Below are 25,388 nucleotides of genomic sequence, written 5' to 3' on the forward strand. Positions count from 1 at the left end.
ATATAGTCTTTTTATAAAGTTTTTTCCTAATTGGTTCTATCATACCTTGCTGTTGGTTGACACCATTTTGATTCCCCACCTCGTCCAGCACAATCTTATCAACGCTGGAGTTGTTCCGCGAATGTCGCATATATGTAGGCTTCTCGCCATTTTTGGCCTGGATGCAATTTTTCTCGATTGACCCGATAATCGTCAGCAGAGCGTCCATAGACAAGGTGTGGACGCTGTAGATGGAATGGGTTGCGGAGAGTGTATTTTTCGACATCAGTTTTGTGAGGTCGTCAAACAAATTGGTGCAGTATAAATCGCAATCGTAGTTAATGTACAATTCGGCCGCAAAACCAGGAATGCGAAACAGCTGCAACAGGTTGTCCAGAGCCAGCTCGCGTGCTTCATATAAAATTCGAGGGTTTTCGTTCACAATTAAATCGGCCAGTTTGGTTAGATAGTATTCCAACTGGAACTTCAATTGGGATCTCTGTGATTCGAACATCAAAAAGCACAGCTGTAGATCGGCCGCAAAAATGGAAATACGCTCCGTAGCAAGCAATGAAAACAGGTTTTTGCACAGATCGTCTTTCACGATAGCCAGCAGGGAATCATATTTTCCTATGCTGTCTGCTCCCACTTCGAAGGTCACAGTCAGGAGTGTCAGGCCCATGTGGATCATTACGTCGGTATTTTGCTTGTCCAGTGGGTTGCAGAGCGAAATCAGGAAACGAAAAAGTTCCCGAATGCAGGGCAATCCATACGGAAGATGCGGTGTTGGCCCCGTTATTTCTTCCTCTTGTTGATGGGTAAATCGAACTCCTACAGAATTGACGAATGAATCTCCGGGCAACTCCTCGGATTCGATCTGGATAGGAGTTTCGACAACCGATTCCGGTTGCGTTTGGGCATTCGTCTCCTCTTGGATAGTGTCCTGTTTAGGATCGAGGCTGCTTTTAGGAGTTTGGGAAATTGAACCTTGCATATCAACAATGACACCAGCTGGTGTAGCCGGCGTTGTGGCCAGTGGAGGAGGTTTTAGGCCTTTTGGTGCATTGCTAACCACTGGTGTTGTGGGTTCCGGCTCTAGACTACTGCTGTCTTCAGTGACTATTTTGGGAGCTGTAGTTGGAAGAGGCTTAACTTCAATCTTACTGTGCTTCCGTTTTTTGCTAGATTGATCCATTGAACTTGAGCGCATCTTCAACGATTTTAAATGGAAGCTGGCGTTTTCCACAAACTGCGGCAATCGCATGAACAACAGCAGCACGATATCCTTTAGTGCATTTTCTGCCGTTTTTCTAACCAGTTCATTCAATCGTGGTTCAAAACACAACCGGAAGCAGCTCAGAATGATGTCACAAACGCTTTCGTTGGATAGAAAGCTCCCTTCCGGGCTAAGCACCAACGTGCGTAAGACCTGAACGATCTTCATTAGCACTACCCCGTCAGAGGTTTGATCCGTCCCCACGAATCGAGCATGGGTAACCGCATCGGCAATGCACTCCACCGTAGATGCCAGCGTGGAATGGGTTGGGTCAATCAATCCGTACGATAGGAATTTGTTAACTGCGGAAAGGGCAAGGCTCGTCACAGGACCGGTTGTCTCTTCGGAACGTATGACTTCCAGAAACGGTCCTAAAAATACGCCGGGCTCGACCAAGCGTAAATCTTCCACTTGGAGGAGCCTTTCCTTCAGTTCGTGGAAATTCTTCAACAGACCGTCCTTCTCGTCGTCCTGCAAAATAAAAAAAAAACCAAAGTAGATTAAAATAGCGATTTTTATATTTAAATGAAAAAATAACGAAATAACGAGTTGAGAATCGACTTTATAGCGCAGGGTCAGAAGTGATTGGATTGTAGCCAAATAACGCAATGTAATCTGAGTTTGAAAGGTCGTTTCTTCAACTACAGCACCATCAACGTGCATAGTCCACACGAAGTGTACAGGGTGCTATGGTTTCGAGAAAATAAACGAAAGTGGAGTTCTGCTAGCTGAATTCTGTGGCAACAACTACATACATAGTGATTGTGCATGGGTCTTCCGTGCCAACTTTACCGGAATTCAAGTCGACCACAACTGCAACACCCGAAAATGGAAACGGAACCTTCTTAATGTGCAGTCTTCTCATCGGCGAAAATGAGGACATGTTGAGGACAGTTGAATGACAGTTCAACACACGGCGACTTGAAGATGCCACGGTAAAAGGGGTTTTTTTTCTAAGAAATCAGCTGGCCCCAACTGACCTGTTGAATCGCTGGTTTGAGCACAACTTTTACAAGTACCGGCCAGGCCACGACCACCTAGGGCCATGCGTATCACACGCGTCAATTTGAAAGCTCCATCATTGTTAGAGATTCGAATGACCACCTAACATAAACATTTTTCCTTGTGGTGTCCTTTACTGTTGCGATTGCGACCCTTGCCATTACCAAGTTCTCTGGGAGCCCCCAATCCCCTTGTCACAGTCGATCCATTCCAGCCAGCGCCCTGCAGACATCTCGGCCCTGTGTATGAGTTCGGAGAGGGGGTCTCCCAAACCACCCTCGCAGGCAAGTATACCTGCAACAAGAACATCATCCTCCCACCAATTTCAACTACTTTAACCTCAGCACACTCAACGTCATCGGGATGCACGCTTGCTAGCCTCGTGGAAGCCTCTAATCCTCCTGTCACAGTCGAGTCCCTCCTGCCAGCGTCCAGCAGCCATCTCGGTCCTGTGTACGAGTTCGGTGAAGGGGTCTTCCAACCATCCATTGCAGGCAAGTACGAATGGAATAAGAACATTTCACTTCCACAGCGATTGCTTCTATCCAGCTGTGATTACGATGTGCTGGTTTTCACGGAAACCTGGCTACGAGAGGATATCAACAGTGCTGAAATTTCTTCCGAGTATGTACTATTTCGTTGCGATCGAAGCATATTGACCAGTAAGCATTCAAGCTGCGAGGCCATTCAATTATTAAACAGCGAACAACTTGAGCAAACTGCAGTTTGTGTGAAATCAAAAACGCGTTCGATTTACATTGTCGCTATTTACCTTCCCTTCCACCTAACTCGAACGCTGATTTGTATGCCGCTCATGCTAATGCAATTCATCATATATATGCAGATGTCGTTTTGTCTCTGGGCGACTTCAACCTCCCAAACTTGCGGTGGCAATTAGATAATAATATCAATGGGTACATACGTTCCAATACCATTACTGATAACGAACAAAATCTCATCGAATCTATGTTTGCGCCGGGCCTACGTCAAATTAATAGTTTCGCGAACGTTAACGGAAAACTCATCGAACTTGTTTTCGTCAGTCTGCCTGAGCTAATGGACAGCTATCATCCTCCAATCGGATTACTAATTGATGTTAGCGACCATAACATAACATCATCGGAAAACGGCATCGAAAATTTCGCTTACGATTTCAAATCGTATGATTACAACCTCTTGAAAGCAGCTTTCGCTGGAACAGATTGGGATGCTCTATTGCGGTATGGCACTATTGACTTTTACGACGAGCTTAATTCGATTTGCTATGGTATTTGTAATCTCCGTAACAAACTCAGAAAAGCAAAGATTTTTTGTCAGGATGCTCGGCATGTTCTCCGCGAGGTGGAAGTAACGTACAAGTCTGCTCTGCAATCCACCTATGAAAACTATATATCCGCGGTCGAGACCAATGTAAAACAGAATCCATCACATTTCGGGGATTTTGTCAAGGAACGGAAATCATCAGCCATAATTCCATGTAATGTCAGCTACAACAATACGCAAGCATGTTCAAACGATGAAGCTGCCTAAAATGTCTTGTTTTAGGGATTCTCTTTCTATTTAGTTGTAATTTAGGAACACTAGGATATAAGCTTCCGATCTCACTTACGGATCACTTTGAACTGATCTATATTTTCATCGACAATGCATTACAGAGTTCGATTCCAATGTATAACTATGTATTGGTACCTGTATGGAGTTACACACGAAATGTATCTTGGTCACTTCCATAAGTAGCTCAAGTTTAGTACTAAGACGTAATAGGATATTACAATTCTTTCCATTTCAGTTAATTCTTACAAGAATTTAGAATTCAGATTGCACTTTGTGCTTCAATATCTCTTACAATACAAAATAAACTTCGAATTATTATTATTATTTTTTTTAGTTTTCAACTAAGCGTCGTAGCTTCGATCGAGTCCTAATTGGACTCCTTTCGACATGTTTTCTCTTTCTAGATTGACGAACCGCTTCAGTCGTATGTTCGACCGGTCTCGATTTCTCAACCGTGTCTATCCCTGGTATTTCAGCATGGCTTTCTTCCGGTGCTTCTTCGGCGGGAAACCTAAGAATTCTTCCTGTTCGTCGATGGAACTTCGCCTGGCCTTGAACTGTCCGGTAATCATCACTTTCACTCTCTCCTTCTTTTGCTCCACCATCTTTAGCTGATTCCTGTGAGCTGTTAGCAAATGCGTACCGAGAGCGATCTGGAAAATATTTGTTGAAAATCTTTTAACAAATTTTGCCTCTAGCCATCTAGGAATGTCTTTCTTGTTAAAATTTTTGTATAACAACCTATCCCCTGCCTTTAGCTTGTCAAAATTATCAGTAAAAGCATAGTCTATATATTCAGGTTTATTAGTTCGCTCATCCTTTTTATCTAAGTAGTTTTTATAAGTTTTTTTTGGATTTATCAAATCTAAAAGCATTTTTGGTTGATAACCAAACACTTTTTCTGAAGGGAAAATACCTTCCTCACTAACACAACTATTCCTATAGTTTATGAGGAAAAGATTTAATTTGTCTTCTATGTCTAAAGATTTAGTTTGATTATCAATCAAAAATTTCTTAAGTACGTCTTTAGTCGTTCGTACTAGTCGCTCCGCTTGACCGTTACTAGGCGGATTGTACGGAGGACTTTTAAACACTTTCACTCCTTGGTGTTTCAAAAAGTCAGTAAAATCTTGTGAGTTAAAGGGCGGTCCTCCATCTGTAACCACAATATCGGGAAGCCCAAATCTGGCAAAAAGCGATGCAAATTTCCTGTTCACTAACTTGGCAGTAGTACCATAACGCATCCACTCAATCTCTACCCATTTTGAATGGCTATCTACTATAATTATAAAAGTTTTTCTTTCAAAATAAAAGAAATCCGCGTGTAATCGACTGAAAGGACGTGTAGTGGGTATCCATGATCCCACATGTTTCGGCTTAGAAACAATTCCCATTTTTGAGCACGTCCCGCATCGTTTAACGTACGATTCAATGTCTTCATTCATGCCTTGCCAGTATACAGTTCGTCTTGCTATTTTTTTCATTTTTACCATGCCACTATGATTGGTGTGCAAGAGATTCAAAATTTTTGTTTTTAAATTTTCTGGGATAATAACTTTATCTTCCAATAACAATACACCTTCCAGAAATTCCAATTTATCTTTGTGTGAAAAATAATTTTTAAATTCTTTTGGAACATTTTTAGGCCAACCAGAAGTGACAAAATCAGCTAGTTTTGATAGAATTATATCTATTTTTGTTTCTTTCGAAATCAGTGAATAATCTAACGGGAATTCGTTAGAAAAATTTAGGCTTTTAATGGAATTTTGATCCAAGAAGTTCGGCACTTTCTGATTTATTGGAAAACGACTACAAAAATCTGCATTTCCCATTTTGTTTGCTGGACGGTATTCAATATCAAAATTATAAATGGAAAGCTCCATTATATACCTTTGAAGTCTTGTTACATATATGGAATGCTTGCCTTCTTTGCCAAATATACCTAATAAAGGCTTATGATCAGTATATACTTTAAATTTTTGCCCAAATAAAAATTTATGAAATTTTTTGATAACACATACTAGAGCCAAAGCTTCTAGATGCAGTATTGGATATCGTTTTTGTGCATCATTGAGGGAAAATGATGTGAAGCATATTGGTTTTTCTTTATTGTTTTCAATTTGTCCTAGTACACCCCCTAGTCCATAGGAAGAAGCATCTGTAACTACTACCAAAGGCTTTTTAGGATCATAAAATGTTAGTAAATTAGCTTGCAACAAATTAGCTTTACTAGTTTTAAAGGCTTTGTCACATTCTTCTGTCCACTTAAACAAAGCATTTTTCTTTAATAACGCATACAAACATCTGAGGTTTGAGCTCAGATTTGGAACGAACCTATTGTAGTAATTAACTAACCCAAGATATGCTTTGAGTTCAGTGACGTTCTCTGGCACCTTTGCTTCTTTGATAGTAGAAAGCTTTTCAGGTGAAGGAAGCAGACCTTCACTTGTAATAATATGTCCTAAATGTTGCAACGAGCTAACAAAAAATTTGCATTTTTTAAAATTTACACTGATATTAGCAGAAGCAAGTCTAGCAAGAACCTGTTCTACTTTGTTCAGACATTCTTGAAAGGATTTTGCTGCTATAAGAACATCGTCCAGATAACAAGTGACATTTTCTAGCCCCATTAGGACTTGGTCCATAACCTGTTGGAACACTGCCGCACTAGAAGACGCTCCCTGAGGTAGGCGATTATAAGTGTATAAACCTTTTTCCGTGTTAATTACTACATATTTCTGAGAACGTTTAGACAGCCTTAACTGCGTGTAGGCTCCTGTTAGATCTAAAGAGCAGAACACTTTACTACCTGCCAGTGACGCAAAAATGTCTTGAACAAGCGGGAGAGGATAAGTGTTAGGTATAAGAATCTTATTCAAAGACACTTTGCAATCAATTACCATGCGCAATTCATTGTCCTTTTTCAAAATAGCAATTACGGGAGCAGCCCACTCGCTTGCTTTAATTGGTGTAATGATGCCTTGTTTCTCCAATCCATCCAAATGTTCTAAGAATTTGTTTTTAATCTTATAAGGCACTTGATAAGGTTTTCGAAAAATTGGTTGGTCCGATTTAAAAACTAAATCCGCCTCAAAACCTGAAATAGGGTTGGATAAATCATTGCTGAATACCTTTGCATATTTTTCCCTGAGCATACTTATAGCTTCTTCGTGTTTATTGCTGATTTGCAAACTTTTAATGCTCCCCGGTTTAATGAAATTGTTTTTCCAGTTTGGATAAAACGTAGACATCAAATCTCTTCCTAATAATGGTCTGAAGTCCTTGTCCGTTTTAAGCACAATCAGCTTTCCATTAGCTTTATGTCCATTGAGCATGATATGAGCTACCATATGCCCAACTACATTTAGTTTTGCTCCATTTACCACTACGAGAGACTTGTTACAATTAAAAAGGGTAATCGTACTAAACAGCTTTGTATACAAACGTTCACTGATAACAGTCACTGCTGACCCTGTATCAACTTCCATTATTATATACTTATCATTCACCGCAACCTTCACTAAACAAGCATCATTCTCACAGGATCCTGAAATGTTCATGCAGTTTATATCTGAGTCTTCCTCCGAATCATTCAATTTCATTCCACTAAACTTATCAAACAAGACTAGTTCAGTGTCGATCTCCATCTCCACAAACTTAACTGTGTTCTTTTGTTTAAAAACCAACAGTCCTTCCTAATATGACCTCTGCGTTTACATAAATTGCACACTGCACTACTGTGAGAGCCCCATTTCTTAGAATCACGCTTCATTTTGTATGGTTGTCTGTCCCTGCTAAGGCTACGCTCTCTACTGTCACTACGCGACCTAAATCTTACCGATTGTTCATAACGATTGCCTCTAGAATCATGTGTTTTCCTTCCTAGTCTATGTTTAATAGATAAAACTTCCGAATCATTTTGTTCCACAATGTCTTTCACTCTTTGCCCTGCTAACTCAGTGCTAATGATGGTTTTTTCAACCGCATCTAACGCCACGTCATCTTCCATGAGTAATTTCTGCTGCAAAACTTTATCCCGTAACCCGAGTATCAATTTATCCCTAACAGCCTCATCTTTAAACTCCTTAAAATTGCAATTTTCCGCCAAAAGTTTCACCGCTAGCACAAAGTTTTCTGAACTTTCAGAATGACCTTGCGAACGATTGTAGAATTTATATCTGTTCATCAATGCTGGCTCCGTTCGATCAAAACGAGCCTTAAGTTTCTTAATGATATCATCATAAGATATCTGACTAACATCCTGTTTTGGAAAAAGTAGTTTGATCTCATCAAACACTTCCTCCCCACTCAAGGAAATGAACCAAGATCTTTTTGAATCAACTGTCACATTATGCAAGGCACACAAGATTTCGAAACGTTCGACCCAGTTGCCGAAGGATTTACCTATATGGTAAACATCCATCGAACCAATCATTGTTGGTGTTGCTTGCACAATCTGCGCAGATGATGTTGATGCAGACGTCATAACGCGGTTATATCCAATTCTACAATATTCAAATAACAATCAATGAAAGTTACTCACAGTTTCTCCAAGGTTCTGTAGGGAAGACTTACTCCGTGCACTTGCCAAAAGCCACCACCGGGAACTGCTAATACAGAAACACTCACGGCCCGTAAGATACTCGTAACTGCCTCACTATCCGCTCTGATAAAATGCTGATCAACTCCGTGCTGTCCAACGCCAAAAGCCGGAGCACGATTCCACTCCCACGGCTGCTTTGTAAAAATGAAATATTTCAGCTAACTCGCCGCCGAGCTTACTACCGGCCGTCACATGAACCGCTCGCCGATGGTATTTCTTGCTCTCCTTCGTTCTCGCACTAATCAATTCGATAGCCACCAACCGTCCAACGAACCACTAAACAATGTGCTGTTTGTTCTCTTTGGCTCTCACAGTACGCCGCCGGACTAGAAAATTTTCTGCTTGAAGAACCCGAGCGCTGGCTGCGATGAAGAAATTGAATAAAGCGTTCTCTTGTGGCCTCGACACAAAAGATTGGATAAATAGTGGAACCGCTAGACAAAGGAAGAAAAGCAAATGGCGATATTAGAAACAGTTTTCACAATCTTACAATGCAATTTTCACAAAAGTAATATTTTCAGTATACTGATTAAATATGAATTTGCTCAACAATCGCCCTGGCCAGTAGCTACTGTCTGCTGCTCAAGTATATTTTGGCGCCTTACCAATCACCAAATCAACTCTGCTAAAGACTTACAGTCTGCTCACTCTAGAAACTACGTTTCTGTTTGAGATCTCTTAATCTTCCACGAAGATCCAATTACAGAGTCACTTTTCCTCGTCGCCACTTAAAATGTCTTGTTTTAGGGATTCTCTTTCTATTTAGTTGTAATTTAGGAACACTAGGATATAAGCTTCCGATCTCACTTACGGATCACTTTGAACTGATCTATATTTTCATCGACAATGCATTACAGAGTTCGATTCCAATGTATAACTATGTATTGGTACCTGTATGGAGTTACACACGAAATGTATCTTGGTCACTTCCATAAGTAGCTCAAGTTTAGTACTAAGACGTAATAGGATATTACACTGCCGACCTCTTTTCTTCGTTTTTCGAGACTGTATTCAGCAAGGTTTCTCCAGTTCTTCGTCAAGATTGCTTCGCCCATATTCCCTCGCACAACATCAACCTTCCCGTCACACAGTTCTCTATAGATGAAGTGTTGTTAGTCATTGAAGAGCTTGACTCTAAGAAAGGGTCAGGTACGGACGGATTTCCACTCCAATTCATAAAAAATGCTCCATTGAACTAGCGCCTCCGATCCCGGGTTTGTTCAACCGTTCTCTACATGGAAGGACATTCCCATCACTTTGGAAAATAGCTTACATCATTCCACTTCATAAATCTGGCAGCATCAGAAATGTGGCGAACTATCTGGACATTTCCGTACTATGCTGTATGAGTAAAGTATTCGAGAAGTTGATGCACAACATCATTTATGCCATTGCTTCACCAATTATCTCGAGCAATCAACACGGATTCATGAGGCCGCGCTCGACCACAACTAACCTGATGTGCTATGTGTCAACACATAGGAAGAAGAAAGCAAATCGATTCGGTTGTACGTTGACTTCGCGAAAGCATTCGATACGCTACCTCACACCCTAGTCATTGGAAAACTAAAGCAAATAGGCTTCCTGAACTGGATTACGGAATGGAATTCCTCGTATCTTTCTGACCGTTCCTCGTACGTAGTAGCTAACTCAACAAGTTTCAACTCATTCTATGTTACATCCGGAGTGCCGCAAGGCAGTGTAGTGGGTCCTCTACTATTCAACATTTTTGTGAATGACCGATTTGCCGATGATTTAAAGTTTTTTCGCGTCATAGAATCCCTTGATGACTGCATCGCGCTGCAGGAAGATATTAACAACATGATGATCTGGTGCAGGGCTGCGAAATGGTGAGTTGACATCCGGGAAGGGGCGCCTAACATAGCTCTGGTCCTCACAAGTTCCGATACTCACGCTTCCACGGGTCTTCCGATTCAATTGACCGCCAGCTAAGGGTTGCGTACTTAGCTGGTAGTGCAGCCTGGGCACTGTTGTCCTTCTGACATCAGCTAGAGTGAGAGGGTGCGTCCAGTGGGGTCTGCCTAGGATGTGGTGGGGTTCGACAGTGGGCTTTGTTGAACTTCTATAAAAAGCTGCATGTGTCCCCAAAAGTTGGCCCTATCAAAGCGACCGTGTGCCGCTCAAAGCACACTAGCCTATCCTGGTGTTGGGTGGGACTTTAAACTTAGCGCGAAACAACGGACACGAAGAGGAACATTTTAACCCTAGCCCAGCAGGGTAAATTGGCACAACTTGCCAATGAGGCACGCCGCATGAAGCTTGAGATCCTGGGACTGAGTGAAGTCCGTTGGCCAGCGCATTATGGGACGCCATGGTCTCGGAGAAATGAGCGAAAACGGAGAGCTGTTTGCAGAATTTTGTGGTAATAACGACATGGTGATCGGGGGATCGCTCTTCCCTCATCGACCGGTTCACAAGGTCACGTGGGTCTCCCATGACGGCTTTACAGAAAATCAAATCGACCACATATGCATCAGCCGAAAATGGAAACGTAGCCTTGTTGATGTACGGAATAAACGTAGTGTCAATATCGCGTCTGATCATCATCTCCTCATCGGCGAAATACGCCAGCGCATTGCGCGGATTCGTCGGCAGGAGGAAAAAGTTGGACGACGATTCAACACACGCCGACTGGAAGATGCCACGGTGAAACGGTCCTTCGTTGAAGAACTGGCGACTCGTGCTGCAGATATTCCGGAAGGTGGCAGCGTGGAAGACCAATGGACCGCCATCAAGAATGCCTTCATCACCACCAGCGAGAACAATCTGGGCGAACTACGCACCCAGAGAAAACAATGGATCACCGATGAGACCTGGAGGAAGATAGAGGAGCGAAGAGAAGCCAAAGCCTTGATTAAGCGAACAAAAACCAGAGGAGCCAAAGTCTTAGCCCGTCAACGATACTCGGTTCTAGAGAAGGAAGTGAAACACTCATGTCGACGGGACAAGCGAGCGTGGGCAGACTCTCTGGCCGACGAAGGAGAGAGAGCCGCCGCAACCGGGGACATTCGCCTCCTCTACGATATCTCACGCTTAAGCGGGGTGAAGATGAATGCAACGATGCCTGTGAAAGACGCGAATGATCAGTTATTGACCGACCCAACTGACCAGCTGAAAGTGCCAGCCAGGCCATCACCACCTCGGCATGATCTGCCTAGGATCGGACGTATAACACGCGTCAATACCGAAGCTCCATCACTGCTAGAGATTCAAACAGCCATCCAAAGCATGAAATCGAATAAAGCCCCAGGGGTCGACCGCATATTAGCCGAGATGCTCAAAGCTGACCCCATGACATCCGCTCAACTACTGCATCGTTTATTTCGTAATATCTGGGACACCGCAACTTTCCCGGTCGACTGGATGCAAGGTATCTTAGTGAAGGTGCCCAATAAGGGTGACCTGACTGTATGCGATAACTGGCGAGGCATTATGTTGCTGTGTACCGTTCTCAAAGTTCTGTGCAAAATTATCCTAGCCCGGATTCAGGAGAAGATTGATGCGACTCTCCGGCGGCAGCAGGCCGGATTCCGTACCGGAAGATCCTGTGTGGACCATATTGTCACGCTCCGCATCATTCTGGAGCAGGTCAACGAATTCCAAGAGTCCCTTTACTTGGTATTCATTGACTACGAAAAAGCTTTCGACCGTCTCAATCACGAGAATATGTGGGGCGCCCTGAGACGCAAGGGAGTTCCTGAGAAAATCATCGGCCTCATCGAGGCACAGTACGAGGCCTTCTCGTGTAGAGTGCTGCACAATGGGTCTTGTCCGACCCTATCCGGGTCGTAGCTGGTGTGAGGCAAGGATGTATTCTATCACCGTTACTGTTCCTCATCGTAATCGACGAGATTCTGGTAGATGCGATTGATTGTGAACCAAACCGCGGGCTGTTATGGCAGCCTATAACCATGGAGCACCTAAACGACTTCGAATTGGCTGATGATGTTGCACTCCTCGCGCAACGGCGCTCTGATATGCAGAGTAAGCTCAACGACCTTGCCGAGCGCTCCTCTTCGGCAGGTTTAGTCATCAACGTCAACAAAACCAAATCGTTGGATGTAAATACGGTGACTCCTTCCAGTTTCACAGTAGCCGGGCAACCAGTGGAGAACGTTGAAAGCTTCCAATATCTTGGTAGCCAAATGGCGTCAGAGGGCGGTACCAAGATCGACATAGGCGCACGGATCAAGAAAGCAAGGGCTGCCTTTGCGAGTTTAAGAAATATCTGGAAAAACAGGCAGATAAGTGAACGCACCAAAATACGAATTTTTCAACTCTAACGTGAGATCTGTGCTGTTATACGCTAGCGAAACATGGTGTGTATCAGTGGAGAACACTCAACGGCTGCAGGTGTTCATTAACAGATGCCTGTGGTATATAATTCGAGCTTGGTGGCCTCACAACTGCATCTCAAACAACGAGCTCCATCGTCGTTGTCACCAGAGGCCGATAGCAACATAAATTCGGGATCGGAAGTGGATCGGCCACACTCTACGTAGCTTGTGGATTAGACGTTTAAGAAGGCCGACTTTAGTTCGAACGTCCACAATACGGACCAATCCATTCGATCTGTAGTTTGTCTCGACCTGATCCAACTTTCATTGTTGAGGCGGTAAGTTATCATGTTTTATAACAACCACCGTTCCAGGTAGAATGTTTTCCTTCTTTTTATTTCACTTGTGTCGTATCTGCAACTTTTGCAGATATTTATCGGACCAGCGCTTTTAAAACGCAGGCGCTGAACATACTGCCATCTGGAAAGACGATTCTTCGAAATCTGATTCCGGAGGATCTTCAGAAGGAGCATACAACGGCCGAGAGTTGAGTAGAGGGCAAATCAGAGTTGAAAACACGGACATCGTTAGGAGGCTTGAATGACTGACATCTTCTTAAGGATGGTCTTGACGCTCTTAACGCCACCCTCTTTGAGTAGACCCATCAACTGCACTTGAGTGTCGCTTGCTTCATTCAGATCATCAAACCCACAATGCGTTGTCCACGTAGAAACTCTTCTTCAAGATGTCTGCAACCACAGGATATTTGGAACCTTCGTCGATAGTCAGTTGCGAATGTGCTTGCATTGGCAAAAATGCCGTAAGTGACCGTTGTCAACTCTAAGACAAGTAAGTGACCGTTGTCAATTATAAGCAGCGGGTCGGAAGGATTCTTTCTCCGGAACACACGGGATAGCTTAATAACATCCACTTCTTCGCAGTGACCAACAACTTCACATTCGACCATTGTCGTAATGCTAACTGTCTGTAATCTCCCAACTCGCCGACGGACTCCTTACGCTATACGATGTAGCGACCAGAAGCATTTCTACGATGATTCACCTTGAAGTGCTCTTCACATTTCCCCACTTCACTGTCAGGCTGTTCGGAATGAGCGATATGTTTAACCTCCTAGAAGCGTTGAATAGACTGGCTTAATTTGTCCATCGTGACTGAGTGCGAATAAACTACTCCATCAGAAAACGCGTCTTCTTCAGACATTCCACCAACAACCTAACCAAATTGAGTTGCGCGCAGGATGTCAGACAATGTAATTTCTCCGGGCAGCAACAATTTGTGAAACCATTCATTACCCATATCCACCTTGCTTGGGTGGAAAAACTTTGGATCGGCTAACTGAACACCAGCAGGAAGCTCCAATGCACTGATAAACATGATTAAAATTGGATTCCATTCTACTTTTCATTTTGGGGACATTTATTGGACGATAAGAGAAGAGAACGTGATTATTGTTCTAGTTGTAGACTTTGTATAGATTTTTATCTAAGGTGATTTTCAGTCGATATAAAGGTTCACGTAATTTTTTTTTTCATTAACATTTTATAGTTACTATTAATATATTGATAAAGTTTGACCATATTTTCAGCCAGTTTCAGAAGAGCGTAGACATTTTCAACTGGGATGTTCTCGCTGTATAGTATTTAAAATGATCGCAAAGATTGTTTGCGATTATAAATACCTACTTCTTCCATAATTTCGAAAACTATTATTGTTCGATTTCCTCTAATCATAGGTTTACTGTTCATTGAATTCATGTTTTTATATCAATAACAATCAAGGGAAACAAATTGCTTTGTTTCACATAAATATAATTGATATAGGAGCACGTTCTTAATAATGGAACAAATCCTAGCAAATCTTTTTAGGTCACATATCAAATACCAGCGTCATTTCATATGTTACAGACAGATGTTCAAAAGAATTGATAGAATGTAATAATCTATAATTCTTCGTCACTTTGATGACCAACCATATGACAGGGTAAGGAAAGCTATTTCTAGTTTTAACAATTTACAGAGGAAAATTATTCTATTCACAAGCAAAATTTATATTTTTTAAAAACATTGTTTTGTTTCTTTTGCCAAATTCGATAATCTATTCAACGTAGTATCTACCATTTTTGTGTCTTGATTTTGCAAATAATCGAGTGTTTTGTGATCCGGTGGTCATCTCGCATACAAATTATCTTCCTCCAAAGCACAATAAGTAAAACGGCACAAACCTGATAGGAATTGGAGCTCCACCGAGAGCCACGACGCATTGCCGTCGTCAGGGTGGACATTTCCCCGCGGACGACGAAGATCCCGTTGCCCGGTGGCGACATGTTTGTGGATCGGCCTCACTTCTATCCGACTAAGCACCAACGTTCACCGCAAAACTAAAACAAATTCCAAATTGCACAAATTTTCTAACAAACAGCAGCAATCCACCAAATTTTCACCATTCTAGTTCCAACTCACAGTAATGACGTTTACTATTTTTTTCCGATTTTTTTCTGCACTTCGCCCTCGCTGACAGCAGACAAAGGACAGCGCAAAAAGAAAAGAAATCCCCGCGCTTCATCCGTCAGTCTGTTGATTGTTTTCGCCGTTTTCGCAAAGTGGAAATTCAAGCTTAAAATGAAAGAAATTCCTATTATTTTTTTCAAACATGCAAAAGATACCAGACCTAATGTTTCTTGTATATAGAAAATAAACTCAATTATTTAAGATAAATTATTTTCTTCCAATGGCTTACCAACATGGTAACTAAGTCCATAGACTAGAACTGAACAAAACAAAAAGGCATTTTGTATCAAATTAAAAATTGGCTATCATCGCATGTTGTGCGAGAAAGTGTCGAGAAGCGAAAGCAGGGTCGTCAGCGGCAGTTTGTTTTGATTCTCCTTCGTGCTCTTTTTCAACGATAGCGCCATCTGCGATGAATTGAAGCAAGTTTTTTTAATACACTGATAAAAAAACTAATTTTAGGGATTGAACAAATTATTTTTATTTATAATCTTATTGTCGCGCTTATCTTTTTCTAGAATACTGCGGCGGTCTTACACTCGAAGGCTCGACTGCGTAGGTAAACGTCAAGATAGCCGCCGTGTTAAAAGATAGGCAGAATTTTCCCGCTCAAAACAAAACCACGTGCTTTTCGTGAAATGACAGCAGTGTTCGATTGTATTAGTGATAGGCAACCGGAGTCACTAAGAACATGGAGAGTGTTTATCATTAGTGTTACCAGATTCTGTTTGACTAAAAAGAGTACATTTACAACAAGTGAAAATAGAGTACAAAAGAGTACAACCAGTGGCGTAGCCACGGGGGTGGTTTTGGACATAACCCCCCCCCCCAGAGACAACATTTTTAGAAAGATTTATTTCTAAAAAAAAATAATGTTCAAAACCGCCCCCCACCTCCCCAGACCAATTTTCTGGCTACGCCACTGAGTACAACCCACGATTTTTTTAAATTACGATTCAAGTTTGGTATTGGACCGTTTTAACTCATATCCCTAACTCCTATTTCGAACAACTGGATTTAAATGACCATTTCATCATTATTCGCGTGGGTCTTTCCACGGAACATCGATGTAATTTTGAATTGTAGGACGCTAAAAAGCCAGTGCTCGAAATATGAGTATATTTCTTTATATATTTCTTTTATATTTGTAAGATGAAATTGTATCGCTGATGATGAAAGTGTATGAATTCAACAAAAATAATTATTTTCAACATATTTTTAGTTTAGTTTAGTAAATTTGAATAATAATCACAGAATATTTGAAACAAATTTCTCCTAAATATGAGTGAAGGAGTAAAAGAACTATTTATATAATAAAACCTCATGAACCTATCTAATATTTTCAAATTTATTGGACAAATTGAAAAGCCCAACTCTTCATAAGAAAAATGGTGTTTGAAACTGTGTGATATCAGAGGAATTGCTTCAAAAACTTGAATGAACGCAGTCTGTGATATGCGAACGAACGTTTAAATAATGTTCCCATTTCCCATGCATAGTTAGACAATATTCTCGGTCCAGCTTCGAATTTATAATTAGGTATTGTAGTTTGGGCCATATTTGATGTGGTCGTGCAGGTTTTTTGCAAGTTTTTGATATCTAAATTTCACGAAAAAAAACTGGCTTTCTATAATTAATTTCGGCGTGGCCAGGACCAATTAAACAAATTAAATATTATGAAAATAGTAAATTCTTTCAATTCAAATAGTGACAAACACAATCTCAGCGTACTTTATTTGTGCAAACTAAGGAAAATGGATTCACTTTGCAATGTTAAGTTTGAAAATCAAATTGGCACTAACCATATTCAAAAAGAGTACATATAACCTTTCTCTCCGAAAAAGAAGAGTACGTAATTTTTCTGCCTCAAAAAGAGTACATGTACTCTTAAAAGAGTACGTCTGGTAACACTAAATTATCATGGCAAGTGCATACGGTGGGTGAGATTTTCATTGTCTCTGTTGTGTTTAATGACCGTTGCGATTACCTGAAAAGCAACCAGCAGGAAGCCGCAGTATTCTATTTTATCTCGAGATGCATAATATTGAGCTCTCCAAATGAATAAAAGTGTGCGTGAATCCGCTGTATTCCTCTTGCAGTGTTTGTGATGTTTTTCTGCAACTGGATTACCAAGTGTTGGTGATTCCGGTTTTGGAGAACTCTATTGCAAACAATTATTCCTCAGTTATTAATTGACTCTGCTCGACTCAACTTGACTCAATGAAGGTCAACTTTTCCAAAGAACCCATATTTTTTGACGCCTCTAAGTATTTTTGAAGTTTAAAACAAAAATGATTCTGAGCGAACATTGGGTGAATTTTTCAGGCCGGTTCACACGTGCAGCACTTTTTCGGTTTTTGTTTTTGATTTTAAAAATAGTTAAAGGTTTCAAAAAATATGGGTGCTATGGGAAAGTTGACCTTAAATAACCCAAAAAATCGACTGAGATAATAAAACGAGATACAATTTTTGACGGGAAAGGTCAATTATTGAAAACTTTATGTATGTATCTTGTGTGGTAAGTACAATGAATACACTATGTCCAGGCAAGGATGTTGTTCGGATCTCGAGAAAACTACGTTTTTGTAGCAGCTTTTGGTATTGCAGCTCAAAACTGAAATAATTTATATTATCTATAGTTCAAATATAAACTTGTTAATAATTTCTTACATAAAAGTTGCAAACAATATGCTTGCTGTCAATGATTCAGAATCATTCTACGTCACTCCTTTTGCACCCGATCAAAGTGAAGAGGACGTGAAAAAATATGTGATCGATATTTCAAATGCCGATGCCTCGTCGGTGTATGTAACCAAGCTAGTTCCTCGTGGGAAGAAAGCCGTGGACCTTTCATTCATTTCCTTCAAGGTGACCGTCAGCACAACGGTATCAAGCATAATAGGCGATTGTTGGAACTGGCCAGATGGAATCAGTGTGCGCACTTTCGAGCCCAATACAAAAAACGTATCAGCTACACGTCTTCCAAATGCCCTGTGAACAATTCGTTTGTTTCTTTTCGTTTTCCAGCACACACGGGACACATAATGATCCCTGGCTTATCAGGTAAGTCGAGGAATAGTATATGTCCCGCCGAAGCCGTTAGAGATACTACATCAAAATTGAACAGAGACCCACAATTTCAGTTAAATACGGCAAATATAGATCAAACAGCCAACAACCTCGCTTCCGATTTTGTTAGGTAAGCAATTGCATGGTATATGTCAAGCCGAAGCAGCACTAGATACTACACCAAATTTGAATGGAGACTCACTATTGCAGTTAAATGTTTGCTCTCCTGGCCACTCCAACCAAACCAATCATCTTGTGCATCCAATTGTGAAGTTTTCGTCGTTTGATGACCGCCCACTTGGACTTAAATACCACTTGGCTGCACTTCCTGTTTCGTCAGGTAAGTTTGGAATCGGTATATGTCCTGCCGAAGCCGAGAAGGATGCTGCACGCAATTTAAATGGATTTCCATCCCAACAGACCAACAACCATCTGGCTAATTGTTTCAATCCAATATTGGCAAATGAAGTCCCTGATGTTCCTCGACTATACCACTTGGCAGCATTTCCTGTTTCATCAGGTAAGTTTGACAGTGGTGTATGTCTTGCCGAAGCCGGGGATGATACTGCACCAAATTTAAATGGGAACTTACCGTTACAGTCGAACAATCCATCGGTACCATCAATTGACGATGCCATTGCTTCCATCGACACGGACGATCGAATGCTGCTGCTATATTTCCAGAATATTGGAGGCATGAATACGACGTTATCGAAATACAACCTGGCATGTAACGACGCCAGTTACGATGTAATAGCACTTGTTGAAACATGGCTCAACGACAACACTCTATCATCGACCAATACATAGACGGAATGGTGGCCAATTTTCCGGGCACCACTTTATACCCCTGGGGAGTGAAGCATTACAATTAAATACAACCACTCGACCGTTGAGAAGCCCCTCAGTTCAAACCGCGTCAGTTTGACAACAGTAGTTGGCAGTTAAACATTTTTGTTTACCTCTGGTGCTTCTGCTAAAATTTTGACACAGCCCCTCAATTATACTCTCAGAATTATACGGAAAGAATGTTTTCTCGAGTCGTTCACCGTCGGATTGGAGATGTCGCCAAGAGGGAGAAACCAAAAACTTCTTCCCAGAGGAAATCGATTCCATTGTGCTAACGAAGATGAAAGCAACCACTGAAACCTACTGGGGCACCCGGTTGGCTGGAGTCTAGTCGGAGGCGGCCACCAAACCTTGGATAACCACCGACACAACAGTCACGAGAGCTTGGGACACCGCAAATCCACCAGTAGTGGACCGATTTTCCTACACCGATGAAGGTTCTTCCGGATTTATCCCGAAGAGTAGCCAAACTACGTCCGACCAACAACAGAAACATGTTTCACCCCGGTGGAACCATCAGCAAGAATAACAACCTTCAGCGATCAAAAAGCATCTCCTTGCCGACGTATCATTACCACCAACAACAGCATGATGCCTTCGACGAATCAGAAGAAAGTAGAGTGCTGCTACCGCGGCTGGCTATCCAGTGGTCCCGCGGATGAACATGGTAACACCGGGAAGACGAGACTTCGATGAGTCACCATCCAAGGCACCAGGATCACGAGGATACACCACAAATCAACGAAAACTGATCTACTACTATGGAATATTGAACAAGAAACGCTACGGTTCTACGGTATTGCTATATGTTCGGCAACCAGGGCAGAACTACCCGAGTGGAGGAAGCGATGAACAGGCAACACCAAACCAACACAGCCAAAAATAAAGGATAAGAATAAGAATAATGCTCCCGTCTCACTTCCAATGGAAAAGGTTAGTTCCCATATCCGGTAAGGCTTTCATAATTTAATATAAACTAATGTCCTGTATTTCAGTTCGAGCATGAAACGGAGGTCATCGAGAAGCAAAGCATTATCGCATCCTCTTCTCTTCCCAAACTTATTCGGATGCCTCATCACCGCAGCCTTCTAGCGATAATAACAGCATCAATCCAACGCGCAAACTTTGGCTGTTTAAAACGCAAGCCTTGACCAAGAAGAACCTGACATAGCCAAACTCCTGGAACATCTGACGCAAAGTACTCTGCCAATAACGGCCACAAGGTGCCACTGACTCTGTCCAACAGCAGTCCCTAAAACTTATGGGACGCAAAGACTCCGACTTTGCAGCGGTACCCTGAACAAACCAAAGTCACGCCTTAATCTGACATCGTCCTTCCGACGGGAAAAGACCTTTGATATCGTAGTGCTCGAGAGCGACCGGCTGCTGCGCAGCGGTGAAGACACCGTCCATGTGCCAGAAATTAAATTGACCATGTCGCCACCGATTTAACGACTAAAATTAACCGTCAAGTCTCTGCTGGAGAAGGATCAAGAAAAACAGCAGTAACAACAACGCAAACAAAAGCAGATGCAACAGTTGAACCAAAGTTCAAATCCAAGGCTCCCAAAAAGAAACGGCAACAATCTCAATCAACCCCAATCACCTCGACGATGGAGTTCCAGAAGAATCTGCAACTCGCTACTCAACGAAAATCTGAAGTCCCCCTAAACAATCCCATAACCTTGCTCCACAAAAGTCAGCTCCATCAACTCCACGACCAGTCAACACAAATTGTCCGAAGTTAAGCAGACTATCAAAGTGGAGGCGCCAATAATAGTCTGATTATATTGGTGGTACCAAGCAAGAAAGGATCTCCAGAACGGGAGAAACCATCGCTTAATCCTGCCCCACCTCTACCTCCCCCACCCAAAATAAACTTCTACTTTGGTATGGCTGAAACACCGAAGTAATCTTCCAAAGAAGAATCATCAATAAAATTGAAGCTACAAATAAAATTACGAATTACAAATAAAATTGCCCAAAGTAGGTGATCTGCTAAATGTAAATTAAGATTTTTCGCAGACCTTCAAGAAGAATTTCCGCTCAATCGTAATTTCTTTTCTTCCATGCAACAATGTCTAAAATGCTCTTTGTTCCATTATTAACGAAGGTAGATTCCATATTAGGGAATATCCATTAATTACGTAACGCAAAAATTGGCCATTTTCAACCCCAATGTCACACTTTTTGTATAAATAATTCAAATTTGTTGTATGGATTGTCACACTTCGGCCAACCACCTTCCCTCCTTTAGCGTTACGTAGTTTATGGATGCTCCCTTAGGTATCCTGGACCAGGTTGGTATTTCCCACGTGCAGCAAATCACGCAACTTTTGCTATTGTCGATTCTAAAGACACGATAGTGTTTTCTGAAAATGTTGTTGCACTTGATTGTTATTCCGCAGGAATATTCCAGCAGTGATCTTCAAGCGATAGTCTTGCATGTGATAAGATAACGTGTGTCTTAAGGATTTAATATAGGAGCAGCCACCTCACGCAAGACCAAGATAATTCCCAACAGCTTAATCATTTGATTTGAAGTTTTGAAGCAAAGTTTTAAAGCCTCCAGGCGGTAAAAGAAGTGATATATTCGGTACCGACGCCCAACCTTAAGCACCATGCAGTATGAAGAAGAACCGAATGCAGTTCTCTTTTTCCTCAGAATGGAAGAAGGTAGGAAATGGAAATACTTTACGCCGAGGTGCATACGGTCATGATTCACACAGCCATATGTAAGGTAAAGATGATCATCGCCAACGAAGAGTCACATGAAGAACAATCTAGCCATGGGTAGCGACGCCACAGCTTCCAGCGAAACCAACGGTCACTGCAAAGAATGTACATCGTATTTGCGTCCAGATGCAAACTGAACTGCCATGACAACCAATGGCTACATATGCTATCATCCACCTCAAAATGGATCGTTCCACGTAAACGGTGACTGTTGAGAGGGTGGTTCGGTGGAAATCAACAGGACTGTCCCATCGTTGAATGAAACTGGCCATGTCATCAACATCCACTGGGAAGCTTCTCGTCCAATCTATGGTATTCATCTGTTCAGTGGCAATAATTGAATCGCAGTGTAGATTCTTTTACAGAACCCTACTGCCATTTTTGTATTTCATTTCGACACACGCATGGAACTGTTAATTGGATTATTGACAAGCAAAAGCGCAGCGAGTTAGTCAGACCTAAAACGATAAATAGAAAAGACGATCCCATTCCAATAATACACAATCTGCCATCAACTTTGCTGCCCGATTGTAATTCAACTTTTTTGTCAAAATTTTTAATGCCAATTATCGGCAAATAAACTGATAGTAGTAGCCCACAATTATTTTGGGCAGATATCTGATATTTGAAAAAGGAAGGCCGACCAAACGTCCACGTGCGGCCTTATTTGTTTTCAGCATCATGATGATGAACGGTTCGTCCTTCTTTTCGCCGATCGGCCACTACTGGAGTGCTGGGAAGTGATATCTGGAAAGTCGCTCTCTGCCAGCATGATTAATTTCTAGGTGTATAAAAAATACAAAAAAGTATGGTCTCAACAATATAGCAGAATGAAATTACAATTATTCATATGACTCACCCTGAGAGTTGACGAATTTGATGTGGTTTTTATAGAATTACAAATAGCTTGGAATCGGAACGAGAATATTGTGGATCCATTCTCTCCTCCAGAGATCGCACAGGCTTCATCAACAGCAAGGAAGTGTTGGGATCAACCAGAGCAAATCCTAAACATCTGTGCGTGCATATTGGATGTGTTTTCCGGCGTGTACATTCCTACGAGATCGACCATCGTTGTTGAGCTCGTTGTCAAATCCGTCCTCAATCGTACTGTTGATCGGAGGTTCCGTTTATTTTCAGTAGTTCGTAGATCAGTTTGGCTATTCACCTGGCGATAATAAAATTGCAATAATGAAATTGCGAAAAAACGGCATAAAAAACAGGTAATTAGATGAAAACTTACCGGGGTCCTCACTTGTTTTTATGTTCCAAACATCAGCAAACCAGCTTTTCTTATTCTTCCTACAAGAATGTTGACCATCCGAAGTCGATTAACAGCTCCGATCACGACGATATATAGACAACATTTGGATCGTCAATAATAGTAATCATGATGCAATCGACAGCGCCGACGTGACGGGTATTTATGGTCAGTGGCTTGCAGTCAAATCTTGAACCGAGACCATTGGTCTCCTTCAGTTGTTGCCAGCAGGTTGGGAAAACAGATTCAATTTCGTGCTCTATAGGGCACTGCACGGAAACATCTCTTTCTCTTTCGTACTTCATAAATTTTGACGTTTACTGGCCTTGTTGTTTTCTAATTTCTTTGCAGCGAGAAAGAGACAAAGCAGTCCGTGCAGTGCCCTATAGTAAATTCGAACGGCTCCTTTGTGCATGACTGCCACCAGTGGTGAGGACTGTTTCCGTTGCTACGGGTTACACTTTCGATCAAAAACTCCAAGATAGCGTTAATGATAGAGTAACGATTCAACTAACTAATGTCGATCCCGAGCACTCAACATCAGCCGGAAGAGTGAGCGCAAGTGAATTACCGCTTTCGTAACGAGAGCTAGCTGGCCTCGTTGTTGTTTTGGTTGGATAAGTTTTAAATTTCATCTTGACATATATCCAATCATTGATATTTGGCCATTGAATGTCTTTAACTTACTTTTATTTTCCATGTCAACGGAATCTGTCTAGGGAACGGCACCAAATTCACATCCAACTTCGGCTAATTTTGCAAGCATCTTTCAAAGTCGGTGTTCTCTTTATCCATTTGTTCACAAAAATCTCCCGCGGCATCCGGTGCCTATCGACTTTATTCCACACCGTAACGGTTTGCGATTACACTTCAGTAGATTCATCTAAAACGACCACCACCAGGGACTGTCCAGAAGATTTACCTGGTGGTTCTACTACCTAATTGAAACTTAACACCGCACTGCAAATCAAGACAAAATTTTCAAAACGACGTATCTGCTTTTGTAAACAAAGATTCGAACGACGATTTGACGAATCTGATAGCTCTCCCACGCAAACCAACACCATCAATAGGTAGGTGAAGGTTTCCGCTGATGTTGTTGATTTGCGTGGGAGAGCTATCAGATTCGTCAAATCGTCGTTTGAATCTTTGTTTACAAAAGCAGATAAGTCGTTTTGAAAATTTTGTCTTGAAATCATGATGCCGCGATCGCGCTCCAGAGGAATATAAATAAAAATGTGTCGAAACGGTGAGAACAAAACAAAATAGGCAAAATGTCAAAACGTCGGGAGGGGTACGTCAACTCGCTGGTAAAATTAAATGTAATTCTTCACCCACGAGGGGTATTTTTCTCAAAAAAAAGAAGAAGACATGGTGCCCGAATTTAAAATGGTTTGTACCGGACATTTCGGTCTATGTATTAGTCTATGGCTCTATCGCAGCAAATTTTCGGCTCTGCCTATACAGTATTCCGTTGTGACCGTTCCGTATGTAATAGCGAAAAACGTTCAGGAGGTGGTGTTTTGTTGGCTGTGAGCTCCCGTTACACCTTGTTACCAAAACACGGTTACAATACCTCCGTTGAGAATCAACGTACTTTCATCCAAAAATAACAACTACAAAAAACTAACAAAATTTTGTGAAACGCATGTAGTGCCAAAAAGGGGGAATAGGCATCTATTTTATTAGTAAAAATGACTATTCCTCCTTCAATAGTGTATTTACTAATGCTACTGTGGAATCCCGAATACCAGCGAAATTGTATCGGGTAACCCAACCCCGAGGGCGAAGTCGAAAGAAAAAGAAGGATGAGAGGGTGAAAAGTCAGTCGGGAATAGACTATCAAGGTAGTGAGACGTGTTCCTTAAGTCGCCAACAACACCGACAAGAAAGTAAAAAAAAAGTCGCCATCTTTACCGCCAGGTTTGGCCGAAGTCCACGCTCCTAGAAGGTTGTGCCTAGGTAGCGACCAGCGGAGAAATACTAAGCTATTGCCCTCCGGATTTCCGTTAAACAGAAAAGGACGACATCGGACCAAGCGATTGGTGTGGCCACCGAGCTCCGCGACAAAGCCGTTCGCCTTCCACCATTGTGAGGATCGGTTCTGCGTGGACACGTGGCCGATTTCCACTTTTCCTAGAAACCGTAGTGCTTCCGTCATCGTTGGCTTCCCGTCAGTACAAGCCCGGAACCGACAACAGGTCGAGCCCGATTCCCTTCCGACGGCCATTTC

General features: G+C 41.9%; 2 protein-coding genes, 1 long non-coding RNA gene and 1 pseudogene across 6 annotated transcripts in view; 1 reads left to right on the forward strand and 3 right to left on the reverse strand.

The window, feature by feature from the left end:
• The window catches only part of LOC134219379 (Golgi-specific brefeldin A-resistance guanine nucleotide exchange factor 1), a 29,044-nt gene extending 13,715 nt beyond the window's left edge, over positions 1-15,329 (reverse strand). The window contains exons 1-3 of one of the 3 annotated variants that reach the window (XM_062698099.1): positions 15,193-15,329; positions 14,955-15,110; positions 46-1,726 (exon numbers count right to left, since the gene is read on the reverse strand). In XM_062698099.1, the coding sequence (XP_062554083.1) occupies positions 46-1,726; positions 14,955-15,056 (1,783 nt within the window). In that variant the 5' untranslated portion in view covers positions 15,057-15,110; positions 15,193-15,329. Of the gene's footprint in view, positions 1-45; positions 1,727-14,954; positions 15,111-15,162 lie in introns of all 3 variants that reach the window. The other 2 variants (XM_062698098.1, XM_062698100.1) reach the window with 2 other exon arrangements.
• Positions 3,794-7,334, reverse strand: LOC134220222 (uncharacterized protein K02A2.6-like). 2 transcript variants are annotated; one of them, XM_062699219.1, is made up of 3 exons: positions 6,969-7,334; positions 6,712-6,908; positions 3,794-4,464 (listed from the first exon to the last, which is right to left on the reverse strand). In XM_062699219.1, exons 1-3 carry the CDS (start codon positions 7,297-7,299, stop codon positions 4,270-4,272), a joined length of 723 nt encoding a protein of 240 aa, XP_062555203.1. In that variant the 5' UTR covers positions 7,300-7,334; the 3' UTR covers positions 3,794-4,269. The 2 variants fall into 2 exon arrangements, with proteins under 2 accessions (XP_062555203.1, XP_062555202.1); XM_062699218.1 differs by having other exon boundaries at positions 6,712-7,334.
• A 3,443-nt stretch (positions 15,330-18,772) lies between the features above and the next one.
• On the forward strand, positions 18,773-21,583 carry LOC134221504 (uncharacterized; annotated as a pseudogene).
• A 550-nt stretch (positions 21,584-22,133) lies between these two features.
• Positions 22,134-23,451, reverse strand: LOC134220270 (uncharacterized). The gene is made up of 3 exons (XR_009981828.1): positions 23,138-23,451; positions 22,754-23,062; positions 22,134-22,675 (listed from the first exon to the last, which is right to left on the reverse strand). It is a non-coding gene; the product is annotated as an uncharacterized LOC134220270 (long non-coding RNA).
• Between the last annotated feature and the right edge of the window lie 1,937 nt (positions 23,452-25,388).

The sequence above is a fragment of the Armigeres subalbatus genome, chromosome 3 (genome assembly GCF_024139115.2).
Source record: "Armigeres subalbatus isolate Guangzhou_Male chromosome 3, GZ_Asu_2, whole genome shotgun sequence".
NCBI classification, from domain to species: domain Eukaryota; kingdom Metazoa; phylum Arthropoda; class Insecta; order Diptera; family Culicidae; genus Armigeres; species Armigeres subalbatus.